The following is a 13,973-nucleotide window of genomic DNA, read 5'->3' on the forward strand; positions in this document are numbered from 1 at the left end:
GGAGATTTTGGTGGAGCGAGGAACCTCATTTTGTAACCATTCTTGGGTGGCGCGTGCAGCCAAAATGTTTGCATGCCCAAGGCTTAATACACCCTCCAGAATATTATCGCGATAATATTCGGCATTTATTCTGATGTCACGGTCGATTAATACGAGGGGGAGAGCAACCATCCGCTGTTATGGAGGCCCACACCATCACCATGGCCGGCGCTTGAGTTCTGGTGGCCAACCGAAATTGCACATTTTCAGCTGACCTCTTTGGCAAGGAAAGACGATCATTTTGTTTGTTTACAAACTGCTGGACAACGAATATTTTCTCATCGGAGAAAACCAAATTCGGCAGTTCACTACTTTCGGCCAAGCGAAGCAACTCTTCAGCTCTATTGAATCTATTTTCTTTCTGCTGCGGTGTAACTTCTGGCACTTTTTGGAATTTCAATGGCTTTAGCCCGAGCTCATTTTTCAATATTTTCCGAATGGAATATTGCGAATGGTTGTGCGAAGCGTGTTTCGATAAAGTCGCTTCTTTACTTTTCGAACCATTTCTGCTGATGTTGCTGTTTTCTTCCGTCAACTTCCTTAACCACCGATGGTACGAGACACAAAAGATTTATTCACATTTAAGTGATGGAGTGCTCTAGCCACTTGTGGTTTTCCAGCCAAATAGAAAGAAATCACACTTTATCCTTTAAAAAGTCTTTAAAAAAATCCACGTTTATGATCTTTTAAATATCCTTTAAAAAATCTTTAAAAAATCGAAGTTTATAGTCCTTTAAAAATTCTTTAAAAAATCCACGTTTATAGTCCTTTAAAAAATCTTTAAAAAATCCAAGTTTATAGTCCTTTAAAAATTCTTTAAAAAATCCACGTTTATAGTCCTTTAAAAAATCTTTAAAAAATCCAAGTTTATAGTCCTTTAAAAATTCTTTAAAAAATCCACGTTTATAGTCCTTTAAAAAATCTTTAAAAAATCCAAGTTTATAGTCCTTTAAAAATTCTTTAAAAAATCCACGTTTATAGTCCTTTAAAAAATCTTTAAAAAATCCAAGTTTATAGTCCTTTAAAAATTCTCTAAAAAATCCACGTTTATGGTCCTCTAAATATCCTTTAAAAAATCCACATTTTTAGTCCTTTGAATATCCTTTAAAAATTGTTTAAAAAATGAAAAGTGACAGCTCTAAGCAACTTGGTTTATTTCCAATAACAAAACCAATAACATTGGCTTCTATGACAACCGAAACCGACAAAATTTTAATTTGAAAATAAAACCGATAACATTGATTTTCATGACACCAAAGCATATTTTCTTGTCGTTTTTAAAACCAATAGTGATAAAATTGGTTTCTATGACAGCCCTGATTATACTTCTTTTATGGCCCTGCCAGACGTTTCTGTCTATTGAATAAAAACTGGAAAACTTTTCCCTTCGCACGATTTGAATAAATCCACTTCAAATATTTACCTGTAATTTTTCATTGCACCGGAATATTACAAACCCACTGAGGTCAAACTTAATTAAAAATAATTGATGAATTTGTTTTATTACTTTTTTGTCTACAATTTAAATTGCATTCTACTCTAAGCACGTTACTAGAAATTATCCATGTAATTAAAAACGAAAAAAAAGTTATAATTAGCGATGACATACAATAAAATTTACAGATTTTTGTAATACAACAAATTATCGAAATGAGGAAAAATATGAGGGATTTAGGATGTGGGATGAGATAATGCAGCAGCAGCTTGACATGCAATTTACATTTATCCAATTTTGAAATCAAGAAAAAAAGTTGGTAAAACAATTGGAACTTTAGTTGCATCATGAGCTCTGTCAACTATAAATATGTCGAAGTTTTGGCGAAATTATTGTAGTTTTCCAACTGTTTCGGTTACTGACTAGTTGAGTGTTAGAACAAAAAATCCAATCAACAATATGAAGTTCTTGATATTTTTGTTAAAATTTGTTTTCGTTGTGTTGTTGGTGGTAAGTAAGAAATGGAAAATATACTTTTCCAAATATATAAGGATTTTAAATTTTAAATTGTCGAAAAAAATTTAATCCTAGTTGACCCAAATGGCCATGGCCCAAGGAGGTGGTGGCGGTGGACAAGCCGGTGCTGGAGCGGGAGCTCAAATGGGCATGGGTGCTGGAGGCGGGGCTGGTGGCGGTGGTCAAGGCGGTGCCGGCGCTGGAGCCCAAATGGGAATGGGCGCAGGTGCCGGTGGTGGCGCTGGTGGCCATGGTGGTGGTGGTCCAGGAGGCCGTTAAAGTGCATCCTTCCCTATGACTACAACCCTATCTACCTGGCAAATGATTTTAATGAGTGTTTCCTTAAAATTATTAATGTTGATATCTATGGATAAATATAAGTTACACCATCCTTCCTCTCTGACCTAACCCAAGAAATTGCGCTAATGACTTTTGGCCAATAAAACTTTAATTATATCCTAGCAATCAGCATTTTTTACAATAACGACGGTGTTGAAACATCTACCTATAAGGAATCGCAGAAGCTCTTTGTCTACGGAAGACATCGCCGAGGAAGGAGTTGCAGATAAGGCAAATATTCCCTAATAGTTCATCTCGTTTTTTACTATATTCTCCACCATTCCATGGAGGGTATATTAACTTTGTCATTCCAACTGTAACTCCTTGAAATACTCAAGTTAGACCTCACAAAGTATATATATTCTGGTTCAGCGTAAAAAATATGATTTAGCCCAGCACGCCCGTCAGTTATTGTAAAAATGAATTAAGACATGAAGTTAAAATTTTGCATAAATTGGTCTTTTATATGCTGGCAGGTCAAATTCGAAGGTGGGCTATATCGGTCCACGATATTGTATAGCCCCCATATAACTGTACACCCGATATTCGGTTCTTTTTTACGATTTTAGCCACATATGTCAATGTCTGTTGTAATCACGTTATTGTAAAAACGAATTAAGATAGGAAGCTAAAATTTTTCATAAATTGGTCTTTTATATGCTGGCAGGTCAAATTCGAAGATGGGCCATATCGGTCCACGATATTGTATAGCCCCCATATAACTGTACACCTGATATTCGGTTTTTTTACGATTTTAGCCACATATGTCAATGGAATTGTCTGAAAATCCACACAAGGAATTAGTTCTGAATATTTTACCCCCTGGAAGAGGATTGTCAATATAGATCCACGATATCGTATATTCCCCATGTAACGATACCTCCTGATATTCAGTATTTTGATTATTTTAGCCAAATTTTTCAATGAAATTGTCTAAATATCCACACCAGAAGTTCCTTTTTAGTATATTACCCCCTGGAAGGGAATTGTCTTTTTATGTTCACGATATCGTATAGCCTCCATACAATGGTACCTCCCGATATTTGGTATTTTAATGATTTCAGCTAAAGTTTCAATGAAATTGTTTCAGATTTTGCATCTAAAGTTCGTAATGGCTGTACTACAGTCTATTGCAAAAAATTGCGTATGCAGGTCTTCACGTCTTTGTACAGCCCACATATAACGATACCTCCCAATGTTCGGTAGTTTGATGATATTAGTGACGTTTTTGACCGGCCAGAAGGAGTTGGTCGATAAATTCCATATATTCACATTACATCTCCATCTCCGGGGGAGATCCCGGAAGGGGTGGGTCTATATCTATCATCTTTACACCAAATCTTGTGTTAGTATAAATATTGGAAGTTGCGAAGTTTAAAAGAAATCAGATGTTTATTTCGCATTTCATGAGATATATAATTATTTAAAATTGTGACCCTTTGTGGGGAAGGTATTGAAGAGATTGGATCGATATATCGTATCTTCAGATCGTTTGTTCATGAAAATGTTGGGATGCGTGAAATTTGAATGGAATCGGGTGCTTATTTCGCTTTTTAGGAGAGATATGATTATACAAAGTTTTGATATGTTTATTCAAATTTGTGAGGGAGGTACCGGAAGGAATGGACCCATATACCTCATCTTCACTCCAGATCTTTTGTTTTATAATAATATTTATATGTTTGAAATTTGAAGAGAATTGGGTGTATGTTTCGCATTTCATGAGAGATTAATTATTTTACATTTTGACACCCTTGTGGGAGAGGTACCAGAAGGAGTGGTCCGATATATTTCATCTTCATACCAAATCTTGGTAAAAATATTGAGAAGTGTGAAATTCGAAAACAATTGGACTATTATTTTAAACTTTATAAGAGCTACAATTATAGAACTGATACGAATATTGGGATTTTAAGAGTTTGTAAAGCATTGAGTGATCATTTCTTGTTTTTTTTTATGTAAATTGATTTCTATGAAAATGCGGACATTTTTGGAGGAGGTACCAAATGGGGTGGACGATCTAAGTTTGGCAATAATATTACGATGCACCAAGTTTGGACATAATGGGATACTCCCTTCGAAAGTTATCGTGCACACCAGCCAGACAGACAGATGGACGAACGGATACCCTTTGATCGACTCCAAATGTTCTGAAACGGATTTCGTCCAAATATACGTAGGGTCCAAAACGGTTATTTCGATAAGACACGTTTTGGGGAATAAAAATTCAGCTCTTCCGTTCGCCTAATTCACATAACTCATCAGCGCACCATCCTTTAGCTAAACATTTTAAACCCTCCACCATACATAGTATACCCTCCATATTAAGTTCGTCATTCCGTTGGTAACTCATCGAAATAATACATTTAGACCTAGTCCCGTTCTGATATTCGACAATTTTATAATTTTAACTACATTTTTCAATGCAGTTATCTGAAAATCCACAAAATAAGTTATTTCTGAGTACTTTACCCCCTGGAAGAGATTTGTGTATATAGGTCAACGATATCATATAGCCCCCATACAACGGTTCCCCCACTGAATCGTTTCAAACATTTTTATTTAGCGTTGGCAAGTGTGCCGCCAATGTGAAAAAGTTGCGTCTTCGTATAGGCCCCATATAAAAGTACATCCCTATATTCGGTATTTTGATGATTTTAGCGACATTATTCACCAAAATGGTTTCAAATTTCATATTTGAAGTTCCAATTGGGTACTACAGCCTTTGACTTGACTACGCAGGACCACGTCTTCGTATAGCCCCCATATATCGGTACCTCCCTATGTTCGGTACTTAAACGATTTTAGGTACAATATTCTCCGGAATTGTTTAAAATTTCGTATTTGAATTTCCAACTTTGTTCCAGGCTTTGTATAGGTCCAGGTCTTTGTATAGCCCTCATACATCGGTACCTCCCAATTTTCTGCATTATGATGATTTTAGCTATATTGTTCATCGGATTTTTTCAAGTTTCGTATTTAAATATTGTAATGGCCTATGGAAAAAGTTGCATATGCAGGCCAACGTCTTCGTATGGACCCCCATATAACGGCGACTTCCTATATTCAGTGTTTTAAAGATTTTAAAAGAATTTTTAACGGATTTTATTTTTTAAAAATTTCCAAATACGTTCCATATGATACTTGTTTTTTTTTTGTTTGTGGTACTACCTTTTCGTTTCTTTCGTCATGCCATAGAACTAAAATAATCTAAGGAATTGGAAGAACATCCTAGTTACACATGAGGATCGAGACTGGAGTGACTCCTTAAGGCAGATGACCGCACCTATCCAGTTGGCTAGTTAGCCAGCCCCTTAATCCCCTCAAATGGTTTCCAAATGCATTTCTCGGTAAGTCCTTGGTTTGAAGAAAGCAATTCTGCTCCAAATCCTGAAGAAGTGTCTATAAATTTTTATACTCTACACCACAAGGCGGTCAGGGTATTATGTCTTTGGGCATTTGTTTGTTACAGGCAAAAGGAAACGAGATAGACCGATAGTTCCTTTTGATGATCTGCATAGAATCACATTCTGAGTCGATTTATGCATGTCCGTCCGTCCGTCTGTCCACGTATTTTTGTAAACAAATTACAGTTCGCATTTATTGCCCTATCCAGATGAAATTTTGCACAAATCTTTTTTTTGGACCAAGGACGAACCCTATTGAAATTGGAGATAATCGATCAAAATTTAGATATAGCTCCCATATATATCTTCCTCCGATTTGCCTTTTATTGTGCACCAAACGTGTAGTATCAGTCCGATTAGTATGGAGTTTTGCACGTACGATCAGATTGGACCTCAAAATAAGTATGCCAAATTTGATCGAAATCGGTTCAGATATAGCTATAGCTCTCATATATATTGTTCATCCGATTTGTTTTTTTTTGTCCTTCGCAGCCGTAATATGCACTCTATAACAACAATATTTGGGGAAATATATCAAATACAGCTCAGAAATACATTTCCTAAATTTTATCGAGATCGCTTCCGATTTGGATATAGCTCCCATATATAACTTCGTCCGATTTACCTTGGATTGTGCACCAAACGTCTAATATTTGTCCAAATTGGATGAAATTTGGCACTTACGACCGAATTGAGTCTAGAAGCTAGTATGTCAAATTTGGTGAAGATCGGTTCAGATATAGCTATAGCTCCCATATATATCTTCCTCCGATTTGCCTTTTATTGTGCACCAAACGTGTATTAACAGTCCGAATAGTATGGAATTTTGCACGTACGATCAGATTGGACCTCAAAATAAGTATGCCAAATTTGATCGAAATCGGTTCAGATATAGCTATAGCTCTCATATATATTGTTCATCCGATTTGTTATTTTTGTCCTCCGCAGCCGTAATATGCACTGCGTAACAACGATATTCAGGGAAATATATCAAATATAGCTCAGAAATATCTTTACCAAATTTTATCGAGATCGGTTCCGATTTGGATATAGCTTCCATATATATTTTTATCCGATTTCAAATTAATTGTGCACCAAATGGGCAATACAAGTCCGAATCTAAAAGATACAAATGCTTCGCCATATTTAGTCCTTTGAACTTTAAATTATAATTATAATCATAGCGCGTATGATTGAATTCTCCCATAAAAACTTTTAATTGTTATGCGCAGCTCTACTAAATTAGCAAAGTGGTGTAGGGTATAATAAAGTTGGCCCCGCCCGACTTTAAGCCTTTCTTTACTGGTTTCGTATTGCAAATTGTCTCATTTTCATTTTCGCTTTACCAAATTTGTGTTTTTTCCCTGCAATAAAAACTGTCCACCCTTGAAGTCACCACCACACCACTTCACTTTACACAGAAAATAGAAAAAACAGAATTTCATAATTCTCTAGAATTTATAATGATTTGTTATGTTTTATTATTTATTTCGTTGGCATATCATCGAAGTTGGATTGTAAATTACTTGATGGCGCCAGACGACGGGGCAAATTGTTACTTGTCCGCATAAAGAAATGTACGTACATATGTATGTACAATCAAACTAACATACATCATTTGTTCGACTCGATTTTGTGGTATAATTTTATTGATTACTGACAAACTGAAAATATAGACAAAAATCCATGCACATTTCTACATATCAAGCTGGTACGTCAATCATCCCTCTTGACTTCCTTTTTTTTCAAAGTACTCGTTTGCCAGTACATACATTCATATTTTCAAAACTTATCAAATCGAATTATTTGTTTTGGATTTTCATTGACGCGCTTCTATGTTTTGCTATTTGTTGGAGACCGACCGTCAAATGTCACAAAAAATTTTTGACCACAAAATCAGGGGTGACTGCGTTCGACAGAAAGTAGGCGGCACACTTGCCTTCGAACCACTTGACATTTTATTATTTGTTTTCGTCTAGTTTTATTTCAGTTTCAGTTTTTTGCGTTTCGTTGTTGTTGTTGTTGCGGGGTTTTTTTTATTTGACTAAACTTTTAATGTTCGCTCAATATTTTGTTTTTGTTCATAGAGAATTTAAGTAATTGAGTATTTTATGTTGTGTTTTCGACCGGAAATGGGTTTATTAATTCCATGAAAATTAGTTCAGTAAACAAATTGGTTTATTCAAACATTGTCTGGGTAAATACTATGACAAATGACAATGTTTATCCTAAGAACTATATTAGTTTGAAAATATGGCTAGGGGAATGAAAACCTGCTAAGGTGTCGTATACCTTAGACGGTGGAGTTGTGTTCTCTAGAATAGACTAGAATTAAGTTTGATCGACTTTTGGGAGTTGTGCTCCATTCCACTTTATACCAATCAGGGCTAAATAAATAAAAGAGAAAATAGTGAACTAATTCACCGAAGTTTGACAGACGTGTCGGCAAAAAACTTCAAACTATGTACAGACATGTTGAACGTCGGAAATTTGGTTTGATAAACATTGAAACTGAAACTACAGGGTTGTCCATATTCGACGGACCCATCTGGCAACGCCATAACTTTTGACAGCCAATTGTGAAAACTCAACGTGCTTTTAAAAAATGAGAGAAGTGTGCCTTCTAAGAACACCATTAAGCGTTTATACGAACAATTTTCGACTGGTAAGGCTCTTTCTAATCCGAAGAGGCCATATAAAAGTCGACCAAGGCGATCGGCCGAGAATATCGCTGCCGTACGAGCCAGTGTTGAGAGGTCCCCAAGAACATCCCAAAAACGCCGTTCTCAGCTGTTGGGCATGGCTCGGTCCACTTTACAACGGATTATTCGCATTGATTTGCATTTGTTCCCGTACAAAATTCAATTGACGCAAAGAATGTTGCCTGCGGACAAGCCTCGTCGATTGGAATGGGCCCAAAGGGCCCAAAGGTCCGTCGAATATGGGCAACCCTATAGGGCTGCAGTAATTTAAAATAAGGCTAAATTTTTGAAACCGTTGCTACAATCGTGGATTTTTTGAATGACCGATTTTTTTTTTTGGATCCTCTGTCCTACCATGCTGGATTTTTTGTGTGACTATCAGAATTAAATTCTTCGACTTTTCAGATGCCTTTTAGAGTATGTTCCGAAAAGTATGAAGTACAAAGTATATTTTTGGCAAAGTCTATGAGTTCAATAATCGTAGATTTTTAGGTAGATTTTAAAAGACCATATCTTTAAAGTAGTGTCTTGAAGGATCATTGGTAATGTAATGGTTGATTTTTAAGGAGGTTATAGGTAGATTTTTTGAAGGACCATCGGTTTCACAATCGTTGATTATACCTACAGGGGATAAATCGTTGGATACGACCAAAACGTGCTTCAAGCATTCTAGGTCTCTTTGTACCAAATCCATTTCAGAATATTTGAAGTCGATGTAGAGGTGTCTGTCCGTCCGTCTGTCTGTCTGGCTGGTACCCACGATAATTCTCGAAGGGAGTATCCGATTTTGTCCAACCTTGGTACATAATCATATTATTGTCAAACTTAGATCGAGTTCAGAGATGGGCAATATCGGTTCACTCCTTCTAGTACAGGGTTGCCCATATTCGACGGACCCATGTTTTTTTGGGCCCATTCCAATCGACGAGGCTTGTCTGCAGGCAACATTCTTTGCGTCAATTGAATTTTGTACGGGAACAAATGCAAATCAATGCGAATAATCCGTTGTAAAGTGGACCGAGCCATGCCCAACTGCTGAGAACGACGTTTTTGGGATGTTCTTGGGGCCCTCTCAACACTAGCTCGTACGGCAGCGATATTCTCGGCCGATCGCCTTGGTCGACTTTTATATGGCCTCTTCGGATTAGAAAGAGCCTTACCAGTCGACATTTTTTCGTATAAACGCTTAATGGTGTTCTTAGAAGGCGCATTTCTCACATTTTTTTTTTACAATTGACTTCTTCTGTTGAATGTAAATTTCAACTATTTCAGAGCGCTCGCGTGGCGTGATTGGTTCATGGTAAAAATCTGCTTGTACTGACGCTTCAAACGCGGTATGTCATTAAGCGATGTGACATCTCTGATGGGTCCGTCGAATATGGGCAACCCTGTACTTCCTCCACAAAAGGTCTAATCCCCATGAAGCTTTTAAAACTCGAAATAAACATCCGATTCCATTCAGACTCATTTCTGCTGGTACCTCTCCTACAAAGGGTCAAAGTTTTGAATAACCAACACGATTGAAAAATCTGAAATAAACATTCGGTTCTCTTCATATTTCACACATCCCATTATTTCTACTAACTCTAGATCTCAGGTGAAGATGACATGTATCGGCGCACTCCTTCTGGTACCCCCAAATTCGGTCGGATATGCCAAAATTCAGGTCATTTGGACTTATATTGGCTATTTGGTGCACAATTAACACGAAATCGGTTGAGAATATATGGGAGCTATATGCAAATCTCAACCAATCTTGACAAAATTTGATACACTTATTTCAGAGCTGTATCTGATATCTGATGTTTGATACGATCATTGTTGTGCAATGCATATTACGCTTGCGAGGGACTTTAAACACCAAATCGGTTGAGACATATATATGGCAGCTATATCTATTTCTGAACCGATTTTCACCTAATTTGAAGTACTAGTTTATAGGATGAGTTCAGTCGTAATTGCCAAAATTCAGTCCGTTTGGGATGATATTAGCCATTTAGTGCACACTAAACCTGATATCGGATTAAGATATATATGGGAGTTATATGCTAATTTGGACCGATCTGGATACAATTTGACAGAGATATTTTCGCGTAGAATCTGATGTCCGGTATCAAATATCATTCTTCTGGAGTGCATATTACGCATGTGCCGGACTTTAACACCAAATTGGATGAAACATATGCACTGGTGGCCAAAACTAAAGCAACTGAAATTACAAGGAGAATGAATGTCCTGTAACTTTTCCAAAAATTAAAAAAATGAGAATGTTTTTCTTTTTAAATAAGGTACTTTATCCTCTTTTTAAAAACCTAAAACATAAAACCAAAATTCATTTTTATATAAAAAATAATGTTTGGTAAAGTCAATTAACCCGATTTTGGCTTGGACAAAACAAAAGCAACTCTGTTGTACATTCATACAACCGTTGCAATTTCAGTTGTTTTTACTGTGATATTTATCGCTTTTTGCTTCCTTCGAAAATTTCGCTTGTCATAAATCCTTTTTGAGAAGTTTTTTATAACAGTATGTGTTTTTCTTTTTGTTTTTCAAGTACTGCCCAAAAAATTTTTAAAAATGGCTAGAAGCAAATACAGTACCTGAATAAAACAGCAATTTATCAGTGATAATCAAAACAACATATCACAGAAAATGATTTCCGAGAAATATTTCATAAATATTTATGTGATTTCATAATTATTTCTGTATACTAAGTCGGTTTTTTGAAACTGGATCAGCAGTAACAGTCCATAACGGATGAAGGCCGTGAAAAACTTCAGCCCGTACTGATCCACAAATTGTGAAAGAAATAAAAAAACAAATATTTAAGAGTTCAACTGGATTGGTGAGAGAGCAATCATTGGATATAAGCTCGAGATCAGTGCGTAGACGATTAGTGGCAGCTGGTCTGCATGCCCATAAGACATCAAAAAAGCCATTTATATCTGAAACAAGTAACAACACTATAATAAATGATACAGTTTATATAGGCGAGACACTCGAAAGAATTCCACAAGATATTGTGACAAATTATAAAAGAAAACCATCAGGTTTTGTTCTCTAATTTTCGAATAATAGCAACTTAAACTAATTTGCTAATTTCCAATTTATTGGAAGATGTTGCACTTAAATGGTCTTCCTAGATCTGGAACCAATATTTCCCAAAGACGTATAATCTCTCAGATGTGGCAAAAGATTAACATTTATTATTGGTTTTTGACTGAAACGCATCTATATGAGATACAGACCTTTGACTATATTCTTCAACGAAATCAGCGTTAACGAAATAGTCAGAAGCGCGTCTTTCCTGTATTTGTGATTTCTCCAAAAAGTCACTGGAATGGACATTTTCGTATTTTGTCTACAAAAGTTGTGCGTGAGGGTCGGGTGATCATTACGACCTGCTGACAATTTTGCAGTTTTTTGGTCCATTTCAACCCCTAAATATATGGCGATCATCTCCAAAAAGAGTAGGCTTCTATTCTGACCCTCATCTTATCCCCATGCAAAATTTCGTAAGGATCGGGCCATAAATGCGATCTGTATATGATATCCTGATATCCTAACTACTTAGTTTTGTTAGCTGTAGAAATATTACCAAATGTTTAATTCAAAATGAAAATATGCCAAAAATATGACAAAATTGAAAAAATATGAGAAAATTTTACAAAATCAATATTTTCATCTTTAGAGAGATTGATTTTTTGACGTTGTTTTTTCCTGCCAAGAGGCCATTCTGAATTAATGAGAACTGTTGAAATCAGTTCAGCCGTTCTCGACATATAAGAGATCTTTCAAGCATATCTTCTTTGATAGACATATATATCGCACATATGTTGCTATATATCCGATTTGTTGGAAGTTAACATCATTGTAAAGGTCAGAAGTAACCTTGTCATGGCTTCGTGATTTCGCCGGGATTTAAAATTTTCGCGGTTTAATGAAAAATGTTGAATTTTTTCAACACAAAAGATATGGTATATTTTACCCGCTAAATATTATCCGATGACCACCCTAATTGGTAGGCTTCTTCCCCGCCCTAAACTCTAGCTACATACGAAATTCCGCGTCGATTGGTCTAAAATTGCGACCTGTATAGCTACTGCAAAATCCGATATTTTTTCAGTATTTGGTCTATTTCAACCCCTAAACATTTGGCGATCACCTCCAAAAGAAATAGGCTTCTATTCTGACCCTAACCCCACCTCCATTTTAAACTTCGTGAAGATCGGACCATAATTGTGACCTGTAGAGTGATTACAAATTAACATGGACAGACGGATAGACGGACAGAGAGACGGACGGACATACATAGCTAGATCGACTCAGCTCGGCGAGCTAGGAAGATCCATATATACTTTCCTATATGGGAAACCAATATTTCGAGGTGTTACATAAATTCTGGCCCAATCAAACTTATAATACCCCCAACACATAGTGTTGTAGGGTATAAAAATTAAAAAGGCTTTCGAAAACGATAATATTAAGTGGAATCAAGCTCAATGGAAAAAACATTATTTCTGGGATCAGTCTACGTTTAATATTAGAGGCTCAGGCGTGAAAAATTTTACGGTGAGAAGACCAACAAATGAAGGACTCAAGCCGCAGTGTTGCAAAGGTACAGTAAAGCATGAGGGATGGTCAAAAATGGCGTGGCGCTGTTTTTCTTTCTATGGACTTGGGCCTACCCATAAAATAAAGGAAGTTGTGGATCGGTTTGTTTCCAAAGATGTGTTGGACATCACGTTGTTCCCTTACGCTGAGTAAAATATTCGGCTGATTTGGGTGTTTCAGCATGACAATGATCCCAAACTTGTATCAAAACTTGTCAAATATTGATTGCGGGAGTCAAAAATTGATGTTTTGTTATGGCCGACACAATCACTTGACCTAAACTCCATAGAAAACCTTTGGAGTATCGTAGATAGGAAGATCAAGCGAGATTCGGAAATAAATAAGCACAACATTTTCTAAAGAATTCGGGGTGCCTGGGAAAGCACACCCAAGGATCAAATTGAGCGTGTTATAGATTCAATGTCTCGTAGGTGTGAAGCTGCTATCAAAAATAATGGTTATGCTATCGACTACTAGCCAAAATTTAATTATTTTAAAAGAAAAAATCAAAAGTTGCTTTAGTTTTGACCAAGCAAAAATTGGGTCATTTTAGTTTTCCCCATATTATTTTTCGTTCCAAATTATTTTTGTATTTTTATTTTTAGTTTCTTAAAAGTGAATTAAACCCCTCATTTAAAACTGGAAAAATAATTACGATTTTTTTATTTTTGTAAAAGTTACAGGACATTTATTGTATTTGCGATTTAAGTTGCGTTAGTTTTGGCCACCAGTGTATATGGGAGCTATAGCTATATCTGAAACGATTTTCACCAAATTTGATGTACTTTTTTCTAGACTGAATTTGTTCGGATGTGCCAATGCAGGCAATTTGGACTGATAGTGGCCATTTGGTGCCCAATTAACCCGAAATCAGTTGAAGATATATATGGGAGCTGCATCTAAATTTGAAACGATTCTCAC

General features: G+C 36.2%; 1 protein-coding gene across 1 annotated transcript; it reads left to right on the top strand.

The window, feature by feature from the left end:
* The first annotated feature begins 1,828 nt into the window (after window positions 1–1,828).
* On the top strand, window positions 1,829–2,455 carry LOC131801014 (uncharacterized). Its single transcript, XM_059118935.1, has 2 exons — window positions 1,829–1,984; window positions 2,066–2,455. The coding sequence occupies exons 1-2, from the start codon at window positions 1,934–1,936 to the stop codon at window positions 2,267–2,269; spliced, it is 255 nt and encodes an 84-aa protein (XP_058974918.1). The 5' UTR covers window positions 1,829–1,933; the 3' UTR covers window positions 2,270–2,455.
* Window positions 2,456–13,973: the final 11,518 nt, after the last annotated feature.

The sequence above is a fragment of the Musca domestica genome, unplaced genomic scaffold (genome assembly GCF_030504385.1).
Source record: "Musca domestica strain aabys unplaced genomic scaffold, Musca_domestica.polishedcontigs.V.1.1 138, whole genome shotgun sequence".
Lineage (NCBI taxonomy): Eukaryota > Metazoa > Arthropoda > Insecta > Diptera > Muscidae > Musca > Musca domestica.

Coding starts and splice junctions, on each gene's coding strand:
- LOC131801014 (XM_059118935.1), top strand. CDS start 1,934: ATGAAGTTCTTGATATTTTTGTTAAAATTTGTTTTCGTTGTGTTGTTG. Junction 1,985..2,065: donor TTTTCGTTGTGTTGTTGGTG/GTAAGTAAGAAA, acceptor ATTTAATCCTAG/TTGACCCAAATGGCCATGGC.